The sequence below is a fragment of the Globicephala melas genome, chromosome 19 (assembly GCF_963455315.2).
Source record: "Globicephala melas chromosome 19, mGloMel1.2, whole genome shotgun sequence".
NCBI classification, from domain to species: Eukaryota; Metazoa; Chordata; class Mammalia; order Artiodactyla; family Delphinidae; genus Globicephala; species Globicephala melas.
In genome coordinates, this window is record NC_083332.1 from 43,231,621 (window position 1) to 43,256,139 (window position 24,519).

The 24,519-nt window shown below is 44.3% G+C and overlaps 1 protein-coding gene across 2 annotated transcripts in view; it reads right to left on the minus strand.

Moving 5' to 3' along the window:
- The window catches only part of CMTM4 (CKLF like MARVEL transmembrane domain containing 4), a 145,091-nt gene extending 121,479 nt beyond the window's left edge, over nt 1-23,612 (minus strand). For both annotated transcript variants that reach the window (XR_009560122.2, XM_030863763.2), the window contains exon 1: nt 23,291-23,612. Coding sequence is in view for 1 of the 2 variants with exons in the window: in XM_030863763.2 (XP_030719623.1) it covers nt 23,291-23,476 (186 nt within the window). In the remaining variant the exon portion in view is untranslated. The remainder of the gene's footprint in view (nt 1-23,290) is intronic.
- Between the last annotated feature and the right edge of the window lie 907 nt (nt 23,613-24,519).

Sequence of the window (24,519 nt, forward strand, 5' to 3'; positions counted from 1 at the left end):
AATACAGAAGTACTGATGGATCAAACACTGAAACATAAGACCTAAAATAATAAAACTCTTATAAGAAAACATAGGGGAAAAGTTTCATGACATTGGATTTGGTAATAATTTTTTGGATATGATACCAAAGCACAGGGTAAAAAAGTAAAAATAGATAAACTGAACTACACCAAAATTTAAACTCTGTACACCAGGGGACACAATCAACAGAGTAAAAAGACAACTAGAGAATAGGAGAACGTATCTGCAAATCATTTATCTAGTAAGAGTTAATATCCAGAATATATGAAGTACTTCTACAGCTCAACAACAAAAAAAAAACAAACAGGGCTTCCCTGGTGGCACAGTGGTTGAGAGTCCGCCTGCCGATTCAGGGGACATGGGTTCATGCCCCGGTCCGGGAAGATCCCACATGCCGCGGAGCGGCTGCGCCCGTGAGCCATGGCCGCTGAGCCTGCGTGTCCGGAGCCTGGGCTCCGCAACGGGAGAGGCCACAACAGTGAGAGGCCCGCGTACCGCAAAAATAAATAAATAAATAAATAAATAAATAAATAAATAAATAAATAAAATGCTTAAAACAGTAATTTTTACATTATGTATATTTTATCACAATTTAAAAAAGAATACAGACGTACTGAACAATATCATCAACCACCTGTATCTAACTGATATTTATAAAACGCTTCACCTATCCAAAGGAGAGAACACATCCTTCACAAGTACACATGGAACATCACCAAGATAAATAATATCTTTGATGAGAAAACATACTTTTTTTTTGGTCGCACCATGTGGCATGTGGGATCTCAACCAGGGATGGAACCCGTACCCCCTGCAATGGAACCAGAGTCTTAACCACTGTACAGCCAGGGAAGTCCTGAAAACATACTTTAATAAATTTAAAAGAAAATCACATAAAGTATGTGCTCTGATCATAATGGAACTAAACTAGAATTAATAATGGAAAGAAAATTGGAAAAATCTCCAATCTCTTGGCAATTAAACAACATGTTCTTAAATAACTGATGAGTTAAAGAGCAAGTTTCACGAGAAATTAGAAAATATTTTGAACTGAATGAAAATGAGAATACAACTTACGAAAAACTTGTGAGATATAGCTGAACCAGTACTCACTGGGAAAGTTATAACACTGAATGCTTACCTTAGAAAAGAGCAGGGGCTTCCCTGGTGGCTCAGTGGTTGAGAATCTGCCTGCTAATGTAGGGGACACGGGCTTGAGCCCTGGTGTGGGAGGATCCCACATGCCGTGGCCCGTGAGCCACAACTACTGAGCCTGCGCATCTGGAGCCTGTGCTCCACAACAAGAGAGGCCACGACAGTGAGAGGCCCGCGCACCGCGATGAAGAGTGGCCCCCGCTTGCCACAACTAGAGAAAGCCCTCGCACAGAAACGAAGACGCAACACAGTAAAAATTAATTAATTAATAAACTCCTACCCCCAACATCTTAGGAAAAGAGCAAAGATCTCAAATCAACAATCTAAATTTCCACCTTAAGAAACTAGAAAAAAAAGTAATCCTAAAATAAGTAGAAGAAAGGAAATAATAAAGAGCTAAAATCAATAAAATGGGAAAAAACAGAGAAATGTCAACGAAACAAAAAACTGGTTTAGAAAAAAAGAAACTGGTTTACTTCTGTAGCCAGATGGCCACAGGAAAAAAAAGAAAAAAATTTACCAATTATCAGGAATAAGAAGATATACCAACAGACCTTCACAAACATTAAAAGGATAATAGAGAAATACTGCAAACAACTCTACACACATAAATTTGACAATGATAGGGACCAATTTCTTGAAAGCCACAAACTACCAAAACTCACCCAAGAAGTAAAAGATAACTAAATCTATATTCCTCATGAACAAAGACACAAAAATCCTCAACAAAATACTAGGAAATCTAATCCAGTGATATTATGTAAAAAGAATAGTACCCCACAATCATTGTGATTTATCCCAGGAACAAAAGGCTGCTTCAGTTTTCCAAAATCAGTAAATGTAATCCACCATAAAACACTTCATTATGTCAATGGATGCAGAAAAAACATTTGACAAAATTCAACATTCATTCATGATAAATGTTGCCAGCAAACTAGGAAGGGAACTTCCTCAACCCAAGAAAAGGGCATCTACCAAAAATCTACAGCTAATATCATACTTTCTGAAGAAAATGAATACTTTCCCCCTAGGATGGGGAACAAAGCAATGACCTCTACTCTCATCACTGATATTCCACATCCCACTGGAAGTGCTAGCCAGTGCAAGAAAAACAGATAGAAGGCATACAGATCGGAAGGAAAGAACAGCTGTCCCTATTCACAGACGGCATGATTGTCTATGTAGTTCCACGGGAATCTATAAAAAAGCTCCAAGGACTAATGTGTGAGTTAGCCAGGTGGCAGGATCCCAGGTTAACACACAAAAATCTATTGTATTTCTGTATCCTAGCAATAAATCATCAAAAATTGAAATTTTAAAAATATATATCAGTTACAATAGATTTGAAAAGAATAAAACGCTTACATATAAATCTAACAAAACAGGTACAGGACCTGCACAATGAAAAGTACAAAATATTGAAGAAAGAAATAAAAAATAGGTAGACAGACATACTGTGTTCATGGACTGGAAGACTCAATACAGTTGCAATATCAATTCTCTACAAATCGATCTGTAGGTTTAACACAATCCCAAAATCCCAGCAAGATTTTTCTATAGACAGAAACAAGTTGATTGTAAAATTTATATGGAAAGTCAAAGGAATGATCAAAATTTTGAAGAACTAAGTTGAAGGATTCTTTCTACCTGATTTGAGAAGTACTATAAAGCTACAGTAGGGGACTTGCCTGGTGGCAGAGTGGTTGACTCTGCACTCCCAGTGCAGGGGGCCCCAGGTTCAATCCCTGGTCAGAGAACTAGATCTCACATGCATGCCACAACTAAGAGTTCGCATGCCACAACTAAGGAGCCCACATGCTGTGACTAAGGGGCCCGCCTGCCACAACTAAGACCCAGCACAACCAAATAAATAATTCTTTTTTAAAAAAAGCTACAGTAATCAAGACAGTATAACAGCAATAAAAGGATGGACACATAGATCTACAGAACAGAGTCCAGAAACTGACATACACAAATATGGCCAACTGATTTTTGACAAAGGTGGAAAGGCAATTCAATAGAGAAAGGATAGCCTTTTCAACAGTGTTGGAACAACTAGATGTCAGCAAGTATATAAACCTCAAGCTAAATTTTCCAACTTGTATAAAAACGAACTAAATCTAGATCTAAATTAATATAAAACATGAAACTATAATTCTTAGAAGAAAACATGGAAAATTTTTCATGACCTGAGATTAGTTCTTAGATATGACTCAAAGAGCAGAATCCATGAGAAAAAAAAAAAAGATAAACTGATTTTCGTCAAAACTAAAAACTTGTTCTGCAAGACATGGTTAAGAGAATGCAAAGACAAACCACAAAATGAGTTTAAAATATTTTCAAGTCATGTATCTGGCAAAGCTCTTATATCCAAAGTATATAAAGAATTCTTAAAACGCAACAGTAAAAAACAAACTGTCTAACAAAAAAACAGGCAAAAGACTCAAATTCTTCACCAAAGAGAATATACAGATAGCAAATAAGCGCAAAATGCTTACATCATTAGCCATTTAGGGAAATGCAAATTAAAACCACTATGAGATGCCACTGCACACCTATTACATTGGCTTTAAAAAAAAAAAAAGAAGGGCTTCCCTGGTGGTGGCAGTGGTTAAGAATCCGCCTGCCAATGCAGGGGACATGAATTTGAGCCCTGGTCCGGGAAGATCCCACATGCCACAGAGCAACTAAGCCCGTGCACAACAACTACTGAAGCCCACGCGCCTAGAGCCCCTGCTCCGTAATAAGAGAAGCCACCGCAATGAGAAGCCCACGCACCGCAAGGAAGAATAGCCCCCGCTCATGGCAACTACAGAAAGCCCACGTGGAGCAACGAAGACCCAACGGAGCCAAAATTAAATAAATAAAATTTGTTTTAAAAAAAGATAACACCAAGTGCTATAGCCAGGATGCAGAGCAACTGGAACTCTCATATACTGATGGTAAAATGCAAAATAGTGCAGACACTCTGGAAAACTATTCAGCAGCTTCTTATACATTTAAACATACACTTACCAGGGACCTCCCTGGTGGTGCAGTGGTTAAGACTCTGCGCTCCCAATGCAGGGGGCCAGGTTCTATCCCTAGTCAGGGAACTAGATACCGCATGGCTCAACGAAAAGATCCCACGTGTTGCAATGAACATCCCACACACAGCAACGAAGATCCCACGTGCCGCAACTAAGACCCAGTTCAGCCAAACAAATAAATAAATAAATATTCAAAAAAATAAACAAACAGACACTTAACATATAATCCAGCAATTTCAGTCCTAGGTTTAACCCCAGTGAAATAAAAACCTATGTTCACACAAAAACTGTATATGAATGTTTATAGCAGCTCCATTCATAATCACTAAAAATTGGAAACAACCCCAAATGTCCTTCAACAGTAAACGATTATAAAGAAACTGTAGTACATACCTACAGTACACAGCAATAAAAAGGAATGAACTACTGATAAAACACAACATGAATGAATCTCAAATGCATCACCTTAAGTGAAAGACAAAACCAAAAGGTTGCATACTCTGTGATGCTCTGCAAAAGACACAACTATAGTGATGGGGAACAGATGAGTGGTTGTCAAAGGGTGGGTGTGACCATAAAGGAGAAGAATGAGGAAGTTTTGTGGGTTGATGAAACTGTTCTGTATCCTGATTGAGGTAGTGGTTATGTGAATGTATATCTGTGTTAAAACTCATAGACCTGAATGCCAAAAAAAGTCAATTTTATTGTATTTCAATTTAAAAAATAGAACATGTGGAGACCACCAACATCCTTAGCATGTCCCCAACCTCTAGAGCTCAAATTTCTGCCAGTTTTCTTATGCTCTCGGAAAGAAAATGGTGTGAACTCCCTTATTAAATTTTTTTCTTGTTGGTTTAACTCAAAACCACAATGTGACGAATTTCAAATTAGCTTTTAAATGCTGTTTTTCCAGAATTCAAAATATAGAATAAAAGCCCTTCAATTTTGCCACTCAGTCATGAAACAAAACAAAAATAATCTAAAGAAAGAAACAGATCAATTTCCAAAACGGGAACCAAAACAACAGCAAGACTGAGTCTACTGGATGGGGCCGACCAGCTAGAGTCTAAAACATAATGAATCATAATGTTCAGACATTAGCTGTGCATTTAAGACTTGTGCACTCCGCAACAAGAGAAGCCACCGCAATGAGAAGCCTGTGCACCGCAACGAAGAGTAGCCCCCGCTCACCGCAACTAGAGAAAGCCAGTGTGCGGCAACGAAGACCCAACTCAGCCAAAAACAAATAAATAAATGAAATAAATTTTTTAAAAAAGATGTGCAGTTTTCTAAATATATACTATACTTCCATAAAAAGTCCTTAAAAGCAATAACATAAATCTACAGTTATAACTCCAAAAAAAAAACAAAACCCACCACTCTGTGCCATACCCAAAAGCAAGTTACAGAACAACAGCATGTACAATATCCCATGTTTACAAATATGCACACACAGCAACAAAGTCTACAACAACAGATGCCTGTTAACAGAAGTTCTCCCTAGCTGAGGAGAATACGGGTGATTTTTACTTCTTTCTTCATTTTTCTATAGTAGTCTTTTTTTTTTTTTTTAACCACAGAGACAAATACTTTTATAATCAGAAAAATTTTTTTCTCATTTTGGAAAATAGCATTCAAGTTAAAAATGTGATATTTATACTACAGATCAATCTATATATGACTTAGGCTGTGGGCTCCTTGACATAAAGGAGCTTTGTAAGCCTCATACAGTACCAGATTCCCAAAAGACATTTTACCAGATGTGTGTCTGGAGAAGGAAGAATAAAATATGCAAGGCTTCTCACGAGAAGTGGTAACTTCTCTGGCATCTTTGAATAAAAAGAGGGGAAGAAATCAGGCAAGTGGCAAAGGTAGGTCTGGATGGAGGGAGGCCTGTCAGTGATGGCAAAGAGGCAGAATAGATCCTGACACGGAAGGAAGGCAGGGAAGCAGACCGAGAGGGAGACCAGGAAATCTGGAAGAGGTGTGAAGCAAAAGACCAGTGTGCTCACTAAAAATCAGAGAGCTAACTATTCCATCCCTCTCCCCTCCCCTGCCTTCCCACCCCTAAGAGAAGTGACCCCGAGGCTGTTCCTTGCACAGGGGTGCCATGCTCAGGACCCCAAGTGCCTAACAGGGGCGGGTCCCTGACCCAAGGGCAGCCAACCCACAGGATGGTGAAGCACCTCTAATTTGGCCTGGCTAGGAAAGCTCCACCCAGATAGAGACAGTGGTAATCAGGCCAATCAGACACTCTCTGGAATTCAACAGCAGTCAGCAAGTTAGCGTCAGAGAGAGCAGACAGACCTGGGATGAACATTTTAAATAATCTATCAGAATATACTTATAAGATGTACATCAGAAAACGTAACGCCTGCAACTTTGTCTAAGCGTTCTTTTACGACTCCTCTGACCTTTTAGGAGTTGCTTTTTGGTTTATACTGTCATTTACATAAAATACCTAAGTGCACACACTGCAGAGCCTGAAAATGCTGTCCTGCACTTTTGTGCTGCTACTTAACAGTGAAATGTGGTTTGTTCCACAGGGCCTCTTACTATGGCAATTCCTTACAACAGGAGATTGTGTTTCCCACTGCTAACAAGTTAGGCAGCAATGTTTTTAACATACTCCCCTTTGCAGTCTTTTCCTCAGCCAGTTTTCTCTTCTTGGAAGTAACCAAGCAGAAGGTTCACATTTTATTAAGAAAACTGCCTTCCTCTGCGTAGTTTTCAACCTCCACTCAGGTCCTTGTCCAGACTTGCTGATGGGATTCTTTCAGGTTAACAGCACCCAGTCCTTGGCTACCTGAGACAGACACCCTGCCACGTGCTGCCCTCCACAGTGGGGCATGGCCCCTGTGCCCCTCCAGCCAGTTCTCGTCCCCAAGTTCTCAGACCAAGGCAGTCAGTGCTCACAAGCCCCTGCCAGATAAGCCCAACGGACAGATCCCCGTCCCTAAGCAGGCCCAGCTGGCAGCGGATGAGGCACTTGGCTGGCCTCGGGCTAGAACGGGGCCAGCACAGAGCTGAGCAGAGCCCAATCCTCTTTCAGATGTGATGAGGTCACAGGCTGGGCTATGAAGAGAGGACATGGGCCCTCTGTGGCCCAGGAGCCACGGGCTGCCCTTAATCCAGCAGCTAGAAAGAAAAACTGAGTCCTGCTGAGTGAAGCACTGACTCGAGTCCAAGATTCATGAGGCCCAGCTGCTTGGCCCTTCCAGGGTTCCCTCCAAGGCCTGGTATACCTGGTCCTGCAGTCAACCCAAAGCAACCCATGTGTCTCTCTGTTCCTGGCAACTCAGAGCTGACCGACACTGCAGGGATGGGCTCAGCCTTGGGAGCAGCCCACCCAGTCAGAGGCGCCTCAGTGCTCACACCCAGACAGGAGCTCCTGGGGCGGAAAGTGTGTCAGGATATCTGCCCTGGCCTCGACTACCCAAGCACACATCATCAGTTGTTTGACGGATGTTCTAACAATAATTTAGGTTCGGAGCGGGACCAAAGGTTTAATTTCAACAACGTGGGAGCTCTTGTTTAAATGAGTCAGAAAGTTAACTTTTTATCTGTGTTCATCCATTCGGTCATGCAGTACTGACTTCATCTTCATGCACACACCTCACAGAGGACCACACAAAAGGCCAGAAGGCCCTGCACATGCTTACCAATCTAAAAAAAATCTGTTTTAAATACTGTATCTGGAAAACAAAATTTAAAGTTCACATTTTTGTTTTATTTGGTCTTACTTTAAAAATGCACTCCCCTATCTAGCTTAATATCATGACTAAGCCACGCCTCTAAAATAAGTTTCCCAATTAAATAATCAAGACATAAGCTGCTTCACATGGCACCCGTGCGCCAGTTAGAAACATTCCAGTCTGGGTGGCAGCTTGGCTTGGCAAGAGGATAGCAAATTAAAAACAGCACCTGCTCTGGACTGATGAATTGGGACGCTGCCTAGTACCAGGGCATGTGCCTTGGCAAGCAGAGCATGCAGGCTGGATCTCAGCCTCCCTCACCGTCTCGGTTAGACCCACGGTGCAGTGCACAATCTGCCCAACTGTACAAAGTAGCCGTGGACAATAGAGATTTAGAGCAGGATCTCAGGAACTTTCTTTGTTCCTCTATGACAATAATAATAATAATACGGCTAAACTAATCTTGCTAAATCCTCTACTTGGCCGGTCTTGATGATCTGATTGTCAAATATTAAGAAGTTTACAAACCGGTAGAATTTTAAAATATTGTTTTACTTTGTTTTCATTTATATTGATCTGGTCTGAGACTCAGTGATAGATTTCACAGTCCATTAAAAAAAAAAACAAAGGGACTTCCCTGGTGGTCCAGTGGTTAAGACTCCGAGCTCCCAATGCAGGGGGTCCGGGTTCAATCCCTGGTCGGGGAACTAAGATCCCACACGCTGCACGGCACAGCCAAAAAGAAAAAAACAAAAACAAAACTGCAGGTCTCCTACAGAACTCCATGGAGCTAAACACAGAGGAGACCCTTTACAAACTACTGGGCTCCCCCAGGCTTCCCTCAACCTGGCAATTCATCATTCTCTGTGGACTTCACTCATCCAACTAGCTTCGCAACCCCTAGGCCTGCAAAGTCCCAGACCAACAGCTGAAGCTTTCCCAAAGCGTCTAGTGAGGCAGGTGCAGTATCTCCCCAACTGCCTCACCAAAACCACCTCTGAGCACAACGCCAGTAACATCCTCATCACCACCTCGGCCACCATGGCACATCTCGGGACCATGCAAACAGCCATGTGAATGAGTTCACCTGTGACAAGTGGGGGGGTCTGTCTCCCTAGCTTCAGCTCCAAAACCATACTTGAAAGGAATACAGATCGATTTGCTGGCAAATTATCCTGATGTCAATTTATTATCAGAGAAATTAAGGAACTAAAAGGCAAATTCTATCTACCAATATCAGGCTTTTGTTACAATCCAAACTTTGAGGGCTCCCAAGTCCGCTGCCTGCCCCAGTACATTCACTTGGGCCATTTGTCTGGGCTGGGTAAACACCTGAACTTTTTTATTTTTATTTTTTTAATGTTTACTTATTTATTTATTTATTTATTTACTTAGGCTGCGCCAGGTCTTAGTTTCGGCACGCGGGCTTCTTAGTTGCAGCATGCCTGTGGGATCTAGTTCCCCGACCAGGGATTGAACCTGGGCCCCCTGCTTTGGAAGCGCGGAGTCTTACCCACTGGACCACCAGGGAGGTCCCAACACCTGCACTTTAAACAGAATATCACAGGGGAATCCCCTGGCGATCCCAGTGGTTAGGACTCCCCGCTTTTACTGCCGAGGGCCTGGGGTTCAATCCCTGGTCGGGGAACCAAGATCCCCCAAGCCGTGTGGCGCGGCCAAAATAAATAAATAAATAGAGTATCACAGGCAAAGACTTGATTTATCATATACAGGCTTTCCTAAAACTACTATCCTAGAAAATGTCTGAGGATGTTAACTATTCATCTGTCTTCCTTGTAATCACATAAAGGGTAAGGAAGATTATCAGAATTCACAGAGCTATCCCACATCTGGCTTCACAGAAAGGAATCAAACTGTCACCCTAGAGCAGGAGCCAGTCACAGGGGAAAGAACGCCAGCCTGAGGCCCAGGTTCCAAGACGACCAACAAACTGGACAGCCATAGGTAAGTCACAACTTCTCTAGGGTCAGATTCCTCACGTGTCAAAGTGCCATAAATGTTAGCTTCAGTATCTCTTTGATGGAGAAATAAACAATGAAAAATAAAAACAAGGAACATAATAAACCTAACTGCCACCTCTTTACTCCCACTTGCCACGGTCCTTCCCGTCCCCAATCCTCACCTGGACTCCTCAGAGTCTCTTAGCAGGCTTTGGATCATCTCATCCTTCTCAAAGCCAGTCCTCACACCCTCTAACCCAGCGACAGCCAACAAAAACACGTGAGCCATGTAAGTAATTTTAAATTTTCTAAGAGCCATATTTTAAAAAGTAAAAAGAAATAGGTAGAGTTCACTTTAATAGTAAATTTATTTATCCTGATATAGCTAAAATACCACCATTTCAACATGTAATTTTACATTCTGCTTTTTTCCTATTACCTCTTTGAACTCCAGCATGTTTTTTACACCTATGCACGCCTGAAAATTCATACTAGCCACACTGCTCAACAGCCACAGCTGACTGTTCCTCATCTCCTTCAGAAAATCCAAATTCAGTAGCCTAACAAGTCAGGCCCAAACCGGGTCCCCCTCATCCCTCCCCTTCCATACCTCCGCCTGGTGAACCATACCTGGTACTTCCTTCCCACCCGTTTCCTGGGCTTGCCCTCAACTCCCAGGACCTGGTATACTCCTTCTCCACAGGACACACCACACCTCCTAGCCAACCCCACTGTCCCCACCCCTATTACAGCACTTGGCTCCGGTGATCAGGAAGGTTGTGTACTTTCTCTGCCTCATACCAAACCCTCCTCCAAATGGACTGTGAACCCCTTGGAGGCAGGGATTTTTGTCCTATTTATGTATGTCTAACAGTATCTGGCCCAGCCTCGACGTTCACACACATATGAAGTAGAGATTTTTTTTTTTAAAGGGGGAAAATATGTTAGAATTTTTACCAACATCTAGCTACTGACCTTGATCTAACTCTAAAGTTATTTAGCCAACTCTTAACCTGAAATTATACACATGTGTAGGGTTTGGACCAAAAATGGTTGAGAGAAAGTAGACAAGCTAAAGAAGCAACTACTGCTGGAAGAGCCGCTGCTCCTTGGGGTTTGTTTTTTTTCCACTGGCACAAAAAACTTTTAGCCTTAAACTGTTTTTCATAGCTGTGCTGGAATAAACGGGAAACCACAAAAATGAAGGCTTCCCTTGCACCAGTCATCAAATTGTAGTGGCAAGAAAGAAACCATTCAAAACTATCCACGTTTGATGAAACTCTGAACATTTTAAGTGTTTATTAACCCATTTAATTCCCAAATTTAACCAATCATTTGAAATGTTCAGAGACAAAATTCTGGATTCCAGTATTTCCTACAGACCTCTCCAATCTTCACTGGAGATGAAGGCCTCCCTTCTCAGGCCTCACAGAACGGCTGTTCTTTTATTTTCATCAGAGAGGTCCATAAAAACAAGCACAAGGACCCTCAGCCTCAATCCCAGTTGTGACTTCTTTACACACGTTAAGTGTCTGCTCTAAGGATTCTCAAAATACTGACGTGGCAGATCCTCAGCGACCCTCTCCCCCAACATGTTAATCAGAAAGCAGACAACTTGAGTAATAATTACAGAACCCCTGGTTTTCATTTTATACGTTCCTAAGCAAAAAGCTTGGCAAAGCCTCTTATGGTTTCCCCTCTTACAAAAATCTGTCTCCTAAGCAAAAGCTTCTGTTTCCTAGTAGCACTAGATACACTTAAAACTCACGGTTAAAAAAAGAAAAAAATCATTACAATGGCATTTTATTTCCATACTTTCTCCCCAATATTTTCCACTTACAACAGAGTCCAGAAGCTTATTTGCTTATAAATATATAAATGTTATTGTTCCCTTGTAGATCCCATGTTTTCAAATAATTTGACCTTACAAACTATGTTAAATCATACATGAACTGTTATTTTTTTTCTTTCTCCTGTGAAACAGATATGTGTATTCACCTGTTCATTCGGTGCCTCACTATGGGCCAGGCACTGTTTTAGACACTGAGGATACCTCAGGGAACTCAAAACACAAAGCCTCTGCTCTCGTGGAGTTGGTATTCTAGTTGGGTGGTAAATGCTGAGAAGAAAAGTAAAGCAGGGTGAGGGGGATAAAGAGCAGGGATGGGGGAGTGTCCTACTTTTGGCAGGTGGTCGGGGAAGGTCTCTTGAGCAGAAGAGAAGAACAGCAGTTCTGAAGAACAGAGCCAAGTGGGCATTTCTGGGAAGGGGTGGAGGGGATGGAAGAATAAACCTCAGATGCAAAGACTCTAAGGCAGGAGTATGTTACTCAAAAAGTTAATCAAAGCTTCTGGTCAAGTGAAATAATCAGTACCTTAAAACCCCAGTCAAAAAAGAAACTGGGCTTACTCTGTTTAATGCAGTTTATATTAGACTTTCTGAAACACAGTTGGTACCCAGCCCCTCAGTCTGATTCTCAACCCCCACTTCTAAATTAATAAACTCAGGGCTCCCAGGGGACCCCCCCCCCACACTCTGAAAACCAGTGGCAGACCCCACCATTCTATGTGAGGACACAAGGCCACACACGAGAGGTGCTGAGAGGAGGGCTGGGCGCCACCCCTGCCTTTAAGTGAGAATTTTTCACACAAAAATCCCCCCCATCAAGAAGTTAAACCGCTTCAAAATAAGATAGTTTCCAAATGCTAAAAAGGCAAGATCTTCTCCCGAAGGAGGTGTCACTTTCTGACCTCCGTACCCTTCTACTCATCTGTCCCCTCTTCAGCCAGCTGCAGGCCTGTTCCCAGCTCTGGACCACTTTGAACTGAGCCTTTGAAAGTTTAAACTGGCTCTTCGCCACCAGACAAGATGCTGAGGCCATCCCCTCGTCCGGAGGTGCCCTGCTCTCTTACTCTTTGCCTTTCCTCCTCCTTCTAGACTCTCTGAAGTCTCACCCTGCTAATGAATCCAAATCCCAGTTCATCTCGCCCTGCCTTTTACCTCTCTTGCACACACAGGAATCATCTTATTTTCCAAACAAAAACCTCTGGACTCACTGTCAATATATGGTACTTGCTGCTCTAATTTCAATGCTTGGAATATTTCATAATTTAAAAGTACAGTAATTTTTTAAAACTTAGGATGTACTTATATATGGTCTGAGACAGCACAGAAAATTGAGACTGGGGAAATTTAGGCTCTGTGATCACAGTTACAGGCCTTTGACTATTGCGCTATGCTCTAACAAACAACTTTATTTTCCAAAGAAATACGACATCACCCTACAAAAGGATTCGGAGCTACTTCCAGGAATGAGGATAAAGAGGCAGTGAGTGATAGCTGTGGGTTGAAGGCCAGACTGCTGCTATTTCCAGGTCATTTCAACAGCTGAGGGAGCTAAATGGACCATCATGGAAAATAATCAGCTTTGGCAGCCATACAGACCTCAGCCCTTAATGGGGTGGATCACATATGTGCTGCATCTCAGGTAAATCCAGCACTACCTCTAGGCTGGAAACATGCCTCTCTCCAGCACGCAGGTAAGCATCCATTCATTCTACCAGGAGGGAGAAGCATCATGGATTGGGCAGGGCATGTACACTGCCTTTGCCCCCTCTAAGCATCCGATTAAGTGCCATGACCTGGGAAAGGCTCTTAGTATTTTGTAATTAAGAAAAAAAGTCATCAGGGACTTGCCTGGTGGTCGAATGGTTAAGAATCCGCCTTCCAATGCAGGGGACACAGGTTCGATCCCTGGCTGGGGAACTAAGATCCCATGTGCCACAGGGCAACGAAGCCCCGTGCGCCGCAACAAAAGATCCCGCAGGCCGCAACTAAGATCCGACACAGCCAAATAAATAAATATTTCTTAAAAAGAAAGAAAAGATAGGGCTTCCCTGGTGGCGCAGTGGTTGAGAGTCCGCCTGCCGATTCAGGGGACACGGGTTCGTGCCCCCGTCCGGGAAGATCCCGCATGCCACAGAGCGGCTGGGCCCGTGAGCCATGACCGCTGAGCCTGCGCGTCCGGAGCCTGTGCTCCACAACGGAGAGGCCACAACAGTGAGAGGCCCGCATACCGCAGGAAAAAAAAAAAAAAAGAAAGAAAAGATAAAAGGTCATCACAATGATCATTTTGAGGTATACAGAAATATCAAATCGCTATGCTGTATAACAAGAACTAACGTAGTGTTGTAGGTCAATTATACTTCAACATCAAACTCATAGAAAAAGAGATCAGAATTGTGGTTACCAGAGGCGGCACGTAGGGGAGAGGGGGATGGATGAGGGTGGTCACAAGGTACAAACTTCCAGGTACAAGATAAATAAGTACTAGAGATGTGATGCACAACATGGTGAGTATAATAAACACTGCTGCTGTTATATATGAAAGTTAAGCGAGTAAATCCTAAGAGTTATTCTCATCACAAGGAAAAGAACTTTTTTTTCTATTTCTTTAATTTTGTAACTATCTGAGATGGTGGATGTTCACTAAACTTATAGTGGTAATCATTTCATGATGTATGTAAATCAAATCATTATGCTGTACACCTTAAACTTATACAGTGTCTATGTCAAATATATCTCAATAAAACTGGAAGAGAAAAAATAAATTTTTTTAAAAAAGAAAGAAAGAACAAAGGTTTCCAGGGCTATCAAGAAAGAAAATTTTTTTTTTTTTAATTTTGGCTGCACCAGGTCTTATGGTATGCAGGATCTTTTAGCTGCTGCATGTGAACTCTTAGTTGCGGCATGTGGGATCTAGTTCCCTGACCAAGGATTGAACCCAGGTCCCCTGCATTGGGGGCATGGAGTCTTAGCCACTGGACCACCAGGGAAGTCCCAAGAAAAAATTAATTTGGCCCTATGACCCAGGAGGAGTCCTGAAGGTCTTACTGAACTCAGCATTTCCCAGTGGTAAGTTCTTGTGGGTAAGCACACTGTTAACTTGGGATAAAGTGAGACCTTTACGTATGTTGTAGGACCAAGTCCATACATTTTTTTTAATGTTCAGAAATGTAATGATATTGCCCTTTGATCTAGTAATAGCACTCCCTGAAATTTAACAAAAAATAGTCACAATTCAAAAGAAGAATGAAGGACATTTACTGAAGGATCCTTCCTAATAGCAAAATATTGGAAACCATGATCAGGGGATCTTATGCAGCCTTTGGAAGGGAAAAATTCCAAAGTGGTTTTCATTTGACTAAGATTTTTTTCCCTAATTTCCTTCAATGTTACAATTTTTTTTAATTGAGATATAACTGGAATATAACATTACATTAGTTTCAGGTGTACAACATAATGATTCAGTATTTCTATATATCAATATTTGTATCAATAATGATATACACATTATCACCACAATAAGTCTTATTTAACATGCATCACCATATATAGTTTAAAAAAATTTTTTTCTTGTGATGAGAACTTATCAGATCTATTCTCTTAGCAACTTTCAATTACAACTGCAATACAGTATTATTAACTATAGTAGCCAGCCCTATAGGGTAGATTCCTTTCAAATGGGAGAAATTTTTTCATTAGCATCAACAAATTTATTAAGCACCCACAATTGTGCAGAAGGTTTCTTTTTTTAAAAAAAAAAAACAGGAAAATAGATTGAAAAAACTTTTAAGCTTCAAGTTTCTTCAAGATGTCTGTACTGTATTATCTAAATCATTCTCCCTAAAAGAGCCTCCAAATTACAAAGTAAGAAAGTAATAAAAGGTTAACTAAAGATTATGATTGGTATAATAGCTTTAAGGCTAACCTATACTAAGGTAGAGCTAGTAACAGCTGATGCTTTCGGAATTTTTGAATAGAAGATATCTGCATGTGGTATACAATTCAAATACAGTGAAAAATAAATCTCCCTTCCACCCTGACCCTTGGTCACCCAGTTTCCCAATTTGTACCATTCCAGAGATATTCGATAGTGGTAACAGGTTGGTGTGACTTCCATGTGAGAGACACTTTGCTAAGGACTTTGTATGGAAGGCTCACAGGTGCCAGTAACACTCTCATCAGCCCTGATTTACAAATAAGGAGACCTGCTTGTGTCCTGAAGTGAACAAGCAACTGGCCAAAAGTCTCATGGTGATAAGAGACATAAAGTCCATACTCTCAGAGCCCCTCCCCATCCCAGCCCCCAACACACACACACACACCCCTAAACTCCATGTTCTATCTTCATGTTGTGTTGTTCCCTCTGCCCTCAAAACCAATCCTTCATCATCCCTCTGCCTGGCTAACCTGACTTTCCATATCAATTTTAGAATCATCTTCTCTATCTAAAAAAGTCTTGCTGGGATTTTGGGATAGTGTTAAACCTACAGATCAATCTGTGGAGAAGCGATACATATTTTTTTAATTTATTTTTTAAAGCTTTTATATATTTTTTTAAATTTATTTTTGGCTGCATTGGGTCTTCGTTGCTGCATGCGGGCTTTCTCTAGTCGCGGTGAGTGGGGGCTACTCTTCGTTGCGGTGTGCGGGCTTCTCACTACTGTGGCGGCTTCTCTTGTTGCGGAGCACAGGCTCTAGGCGCATGGGCTCAGTAGTTGCAGCACGCAGGCTCAGTAGTTGTGGCTCGCGGGCTCTAGAGCACAGGCTCAGTAGTTGTGGCGCGGCATGTGGGATTTTTCCCGACCAGGGTCAAACGCATGTCCCCTGCATTGGTAGGTGGATTCTCAACCACTGCGCCACCAGGGAAGCCCAAGAAGTGATATTTTAATAACTATATTGAATCTTCCAATCCATGAGCACAGTATGTCTGCCCACTTATTTCAGTGGTCTTTGATTTCCTTCTTCGGTGTTTTGTAGTTTTCAGCATGTAGATCCTGTACATGTTTTGTTAGATTTAGCCCTAAGTATTTCATTCTTTTTAGAGCTATCATAACTGATATGGGTTGCTTTTTTTTTTTTCAATTTCAGTTTCCAATGATTGATTGCTAGGACATAAAAATATGATTGATTTTTGTGTGTTGACCTTGTATGCTACCACCTTGCTGACTCACACATTAGTCCTAGGAGCTTTTTTATACATTTCCATGGGATTGTCTACATAGACAATCATGCCATCTGCAAATAGGGAGTTTTTCTTTCTTTCCAGTCTGAATGCCTTCTATTTATTTTTCTTGCACTGGCTAGCACTTCCAGTAGGATGTGGAAGACAGAAGAGACATGTGGTGAGAACAGACATCATTGCCTTGCTCCCCATCTTAAGGGGAAAGTATTTTCACCACTAAGTATGTTAGCTGTAGATTTCTGGCAGATGCCCTTTTCCAGGTTGAGGCAGTTCCCTTATCTTACTAGTCTTCTTGGCCACATTTATCGTGAATGAATGTTGAATTCTGTCAAAAGTTCTTTTCTGCATCCCCTGACATAATCAAGTGTTTTTTGTGCTTTAAACTGTTAGTATGGCGGATTATATCTCCTGATTTTGGAAAACTGAACCAGCCTTTTCTTCCTGGGATAAGTCACAATGATTGTCCTGTACTATTCTTTTTACATAACATTGCTGGATTCGATTTCCTAGATTTCCTAGTAGTTCGTTGAGGATTTTTGTGCCTGTGTTCATGAGGATGATGTTCATGAGGATGAGGTCTGAAGCTTTCTTTTCTTGAACCATCTTTGTCTGGTTTTATAAAACAGATGTGTACTAGACACTTTCCTGAGGTCTTGGATGATAATTTTACTATTTTTAATCATCATTAAAACTTAAGAGTGGTTTTAATCTTTGCTTAAATTCTGCTAGAATTTATTTGACTTCAAGTTTTTGACCAGGAAGACAACTCCCAAAGATAACAAACTGCCCAAGGGAAAATGGGACTGTTTTATAAGGAGCCACCTTAAGGTAGAAGTGAGAATCCAATGCAGTGAAACTACTTCACTGGCCATTCTCTGCACGCCCCTGCCCTGCTTCTGTATAGCCCAAGAAAGCCAGAAAGGTGAGGGAAGTGCTCACCAGCATGGGATGAAAAACTGACAGTTTCCATCAAATAAAAGATACTTATCACCCAACCCTGAAATGCAAACGCTCACATCTGTCTTTGAGTTACCTAAGAAAGCACCTGTCAAACATTAACGGTTTAGTTCTTACAATTCCTAAAATGCTCAGTCATTACCACTCACATTCTACTACGGAGGAAGCCAAGAAACAATGGGGTTAAGAGATTTCAAGGAGACAGCAGAGCTGAAATTTGAATTTAAACATCACCTATTACCCAACTTCGTTTAAAAAATAGTCCTAGGGCTTCCCTAGTGGCGCAGTGGTTGAGAGTCCGCCTGACGATGCAGACGACACGGGTTTGTGCCCCGGTCTGGGAAGACCCCACATGCCGCAGAGCGGCTGGGCCCATGAGCCATGGCCTCTGAGCCTGCGTCCGGAGCCTGTGCTCTGCAATGGGAGAGGCCACAAAAAAAAAAAAAAAAAAAATAGTCCTAAACAAATGCAATGCAATGTCAGAAGGTCAATCAGTCGTGGGAGGGGCTCAAGAAAGGGATCCAGGGACTTCCCTGGTGGTCCAGTGGTTAAGACTCTGAACTCCCACTGCAGGGGACTCAGGTTCGATCCCTGGTCGGGGATCTAAGATCCCACATGCCACGGGGCGCGGCCAAAAAATAAAATAAAATAAATGTAAACAAAAAAGAAAAAAAAAAGAAAGGGATCAGAAGCAAAAGAGCTCCTTGAGAGGTGTTTTTGGATCTTAAAAGCTGATTCTGCTCTTGGCTCTTTTGAGAAGGCCTATCCCCTCAAGGCAGAAAGTGGCAGGTGTGCTGGGTGAGGAACAGGAACTGCACACCTAGGGACAGCGCAATGGCCACTGAGAAATCAAAACCCTTGTTAAGTGTATCACTTCAGCACGTAAAAGTCACCTAAAAAGTCACCAGGCTGACAAAAGACCTCAGAAATGTCCTTGGAGTCAAGGTCTCCTCTGCTCTGTGGAACAACTCAAAATGATGTGTTCAGGAGGCAGGAAAGAGCACACCACCTGGGTTCAAATCCCAGCTCCACCAACCACTAGCCACGTGACCTTAAACGAGTCATGACCTCGGTGCCTCTAACTTTCTCAACCATAAAATAAAGGTGATAACAGTAGAGTAAGCACTCATTAATGATGCCTGCTGTTGTGATTCAGAAAGTTGTCCCATCTAGGTCCTGTCCTCTTCTGACACTGTCCTAACATCATGGTATAAGCGATAGTACGCCCCACCCCAATCCCAAGAGCAAAATTCTTCTTTCAACCAAGTGCTTTGGAAAAAAAATCCAAACCAAACAATAAACAAAAGGCCCCTGGGCTTCCCAGGTGGCGCAGTGGTTGGGAGTCCGCCTGCCGATGCAGGGGACGCGGGTTCGCGCCCCAGTCCAGGAGGATCCCACATGCCGCGTAGTGGCTGGGCCCGTAAGCCATGGCTGCTGGGCCTGCGCTGCGCAACGGGAGAGGCCACAGCAGTGAGAGGCCCGCGTACCGCAAAAAAAAAAAAAAAAAAAGGCCCACATTAACTATTTCATTAAATGATGTCTGAGAGCTAAAAACCAATAAGCGCTCACAGAATCCACATTCAAAAGAAAGAAGGTATTTAAATCAATAGCTTAAACCAACTCTTTTCCTACAAAAAGTACATTTATATTGTTTGAAATAACCACAGGAGATACTCTCCCCAACTAAGAAATAGGTATGAGTTTCTTTTCTTTTTTTTGCGGTACGCGGGCCTCTCACTGTTGTGGCCTCTCCCGTTGCAGAGCACAGGCTCCGGACGCGCAGGCTCAGCGGCCATGGCTCACGGGCCCAGCCGCTCCGCGGCACGCGGGACCCTCCCGGACCGGGGCACAAACCCGTGTTCCCTGAATCAGCAGGCGGACTCCCAACCACTGCGCCACCAGGGAAGCCCCGAGTTTCATTTTTAAAACATATAATCTAGGACTTCCCTGGTGGCGCAGTGGTTAAGAATCCGCCTGCCAATGCAGGGGACACGGGTTCGAGCCCACATGCCTCGGGGCAACTAAGGCTGTGCGCCACAACTACTGAGCCTGCGCCCTAGAGACCGCGAGCCACAACTACTGAAGCCCATGCGCCTAGAGCCCATGCTCGGCAACAAGAGAAGCCCCCACAGTGAGAAGCCCATGCACCTCAACAAAGAGTAGCCCCCGCTCGCCACAACTAGAGAAAGGCCACGCGCAGCAACGAAGACCCAACGCAGCCAAAAATAAATTAATTTTAAAAAAGATATAATCTATGAAAATGCATTGATTAATTTCCATAATATTTCAGATTGGTTTTACTATCAAATAGCATTCCATTTAAAATATCGATTTAACTTTTAAATCACTAGGAAGTAAACTATCTTTAATTCAAATATATATAATTATAATTATAAAATTATAATTATAAAATATATAATTATAATTTGGGGGTGGCATTTTCACCAAGTTTCTTTAAAGGCAGGAAGTATTAGTTAGCAACAGTGACAACTAACGTTTTATTACACACTAAGCGCCTAATAAACTAGGTGCTAATTTCTACATATTACCTCATTCTCTTAATCCTTTTTGAGAGATATAGGCTCATTTTACAGAAAAACCTCAGCCTTGAGGTTGACTATTTACGGTTCTGATAGAGAACTGATTGCTAGTACTGTGTAAGGTTTTAACACTAAAATGATACAGAAAGGTAAGTCTCAAACTTTAATGTGCACGAGAATCTCCTGGAGAATCTTGCTAAACTGCAGATTATGATTCAGAAAGTCTGGGGTTAGGCCTCTGATTCTGCATTTCTAATAAGCTCTCAGTTGCTGGCAATGCAGCTGACCACACTTGGAGCAAGGACCTGCAGGTGGCAATAGGCCACAAACCACAAAAAACGTCTCTAAAACCTAAAACGAAAAAAAGTCTAATTTTTTCTCAAAAACTTATATTAGAATTAGAACTTATATTAGATATATTTCTTGATGGGATTCTGAGCTTGTAACATCTTAGAAATATCTTCAGGGACTTCCCTGGCGGTGCAGTGGACAGGACTCCATGCTTCTGAGGCAAGGGGCACGGGTTTGATCCCTGGTCGGAGAACTAAGATGCCCCACGGCATGGCCAAAAACAAAAAGAAATATCTTCATAACGACTCGTCTTCTTTTCCAGTTTAAGTTGAGAGTCCACTATCTTGAAGTTTTGTGGCGGTTTTTCCCCCTAAAAACCCTGATTTTTTTTTTAACAAGGCTGAAAAGCTAAATGCATGGAACTGTTTCACGTTGCCATACCCTTCAAGCAGGTCCCCATCCTTCACCCACCCACACATAACATAACCTCTCGCTGTTTAAATTCTAGAGATTAGACAAAAGACAAGAGTTAGGCGAGATTTTAGGGGCTGGGCCCCAAAGTTCTTCCAGATGAAAAGTAAAGCTCTACAAAAAAAAAAACAGCACCTTACGAAAAGGCAGTGATAAATACCACTGGCTTCCATTTCTGGCTTTAGGTGACAAAATTCCAGCAATGAGGTGATATCTAACATTTTATATAAACTACTGGATTTCATTCTTTTATCAGATCTTTTGAATGGCAAGCTCTATGTACTTTCAAAAGTCCAGAGTAAACAAAACAAGGTACTTAACAAGGCCCTAAATTCCACCTGGGCCCAGGTTCCCTCCCATCCTGCTCTTTAATTCACTTCTGATTATCAGTGCTGTACTCAAACAGCAGCTAGCTGCCTCTTTTTAAAGGCAGTTATACACCTCCCCCACTCCTCCATTCACTTTGCTAACAACAATGCCTAACTACAGAACAAATATATCTCTTGGAACATTCCACTTTACCAGATAAGGTCAGTTTAAAATTCTAGAGAGGAATAACCTGCTCCGTTTGTCTTTCCTGAGAGCCCTTCAAAAATACCCTCCTGCAATCAGCAGAACAAGCCTTTCACCCGAGCGAGAGAGCGAGAACAGTCTATGATTCTGCAATTTACAAACACTGAGACCTTTACTTAAAGGATATCCACACATTAAATGATTCCCAAGGAACCTTTATCTATGTACTCAAGTAAGCACAAGAAGACCAATGCTTGGAAGAAACAAAATGCACATACATTGCACCTCTGTGCAAATGGCTTCTCTAGATGAGAAGTCGCTGCCAGGCCTCAGAGAAAGGCCTACCTGTGTCAGGGGATATAGGGACAGTTTTTTCCGAACTGGAGTATGCTCTATCCACAGCAGAACTAAGTAACAAACCAAAGAGGCCTGTTAGAAAACCACAAAAGAGGGGCAGAGGGGACAGGCCCCTGCCCTGAACACCCTGAAAGCTAAAAATAAGAATTCTGAGAAATGAGCTCTACCATAGACAAGCCCAAAAGAAAGTTCTCTGTTTCTGTTACCTCCAAACCTGGCTGCCCTCCCATAGTGATTTAACTCTGGGTACCAACTGGGCAATGCCAGCCACCGTGCTGGGGCGGAGGATTCAGGGATGCCGGTTCTACCTTCTGGGCTAATTAGAAGGAATCAAAACCTCTGCAGCAGGGACTTCCCTGGTGGCCAGTGGTTAAGAATCCGCCTGCCAATGCAGGGGACGCTGGTTCGAGTCCTGGTCCAGTAAGATCCCACATGCCGTAGAGCAACTAAGCCCGTGCACCACAACTACTGAGCCTGCACTCTAGAGCCCGGGAGCCACAACTATCGAGCCCACGTGCCACAACTACTGAAGCCCGAGTGCCTGGAGCCCGTGCTCCGCCACAAGAGAAGCCACCGCAATGAGAAGCCCGTTAAAGGCAACAAAGAGTAGCTCCCACTCACTGCAACTAGAGAAAGCCCCCGTGCAGCAACGAAGACCCAATGCTGCCATAAACAAATAAATAACAAAAAACAAACAAAACCTCTGCAGCATAAACTGGAGACTCTGGGCAGATCTGGGCTCCCCCAATGCATCTGGACTACATGCCTCCATTCAACATTTATTTGAGCGTCTACCATATGCCCAGCACTGTGCTGGGCGCCGGGGAAGAAACCGAGCCACAGTCTTCCCCAGTGGTGGAAGCCGAGACAAACGAGGACCATCCGGAGGAGTGGAGGATGTGCGGGCCCCAAACACCTAACACAAGTTGCTATGACCAGTAGTACCCAGGGGACAGCATGACCCCGGCCGGGTTTCGCGCACCACCAAACCCAACAGTGAAAGAGGCTCGCGACAGCGAAGGCTGGAGTGGACAGGAAGGCCCGGGGGCAGGTGTTCAGGTAGAAGGCGCACACCTGAGGCGGCAGGGTCCCCAGGGGAGGCGGGAGGGCGGCACGGGGACCCAGCGAAGGAGAGGGAGCGCAAGGACTGGGGCCATGGGAAGCGAGTGCGCGGTGGAGGCCGGCCGGGCCTGCGCCCCCTGAAGCGGGAGCAGGGAGGGAAGGCGCGCGGCTAGGCCGCCCGCCGGCACCTGGGGCCCCGCCCGGCACCTACCACTTGGGCGACCTTGAGGCAGCCAAACGCGCCGCGCAGGTAGTCCGGGTCGCAGCGCAGGCCAGCCAGCCCGCGGCGCTGGCTCACCGGCTCGGTGGTGGGCTGGTACGGACTGCTGGCGCCCGAGATCATGGAGGTGCTCGAGGCCTCGCCCTCGAAGCCGTCCAGCTCCTCGCCGCTCCGCATGCTGCCGCTCGGCCCGGGCCGCCTTGCGCGGCTGGCCTCAGGCGCCCGGAGCTAGCGGGCTCAGCGGGGCCGCCGCATCGCCGCCACCGCCGACGACGACTAACTGCCCGCACCGCCGCCGCCGCCGCCGCCGCCGCCGCCTCTGCGCCCGCCGCCCGGCTGCGGCCGCGGCTCGGTCCGCTCGGGCTCGGCTCCCGCCGCCTCGGCAGCGGAAAGGGAGGGAGGCGGGAGCTGGCGGAGAGGGAAGGAGGCGGGAGCCGGCGCGGCCAGCCGGGAGGGGGCGGAGCGAGTGCCCGCCCGCCGGCCGCTCGGCGGCGCTCCGCGGCTCCCGCGGGTGGAGGTGGCTGCCCGCGCTGCGGGGCCTCGGGAGGGCGGGGCGGAGCGGGGCGGGGCGCCAGGGCCTCTGGCTCCGCCCTCACCTGAGTACGCGCGGGGGTCGGGGCCGCGGCTGCGCGCCAGGCGATCGTAGCGTGGGAGGGCGAAGGTCGGGGAAAGAGGGGTAGTGGGGAGCAGGGAAAATGGGGGTTGACGGAGGGTCGAGGTGGACCTAGGGGGCACGGAGCTGCTTTCCCAGAGCGCTGCCTCCGTTTCTTCCCTGGAGGAAGTGGGGTCTTCTTCAGGTAGGCCAGGGGACTTATCGGTGAAGACCAAGGTGTGCTGTGCGACCCCCGTGCTGGAAACAGTACGGGGCCCAGGGTGGGCCTGACTTGGACTGTTTGACAAGAGGGGGCTAAGTGTCTGGGCTCCCACACTGGGCAACAAACCAGTACCGAAGTCAGGGACTGAACGGGACAGGGGTGAGAAGTCGGGGTGAGTGAGGTCGCTTAGTACTGGGTCTGTAAGACAGACAGGCGGCAGTATTTGTGAATAACTCCCAATGTACGCTCTGGATTCACCGGCCTGACCGAGAATGGGAGCTAGCCCACAGGAGACCCTCGGTGACTAACATTAGTTTCCTCTCTTAGCTGAAAAGGTTTTGCAATCTCTGCCTAATCACCAAGGCAGGTTAAACACAGATTTTTGCACTGAAGGGCATTAATTAG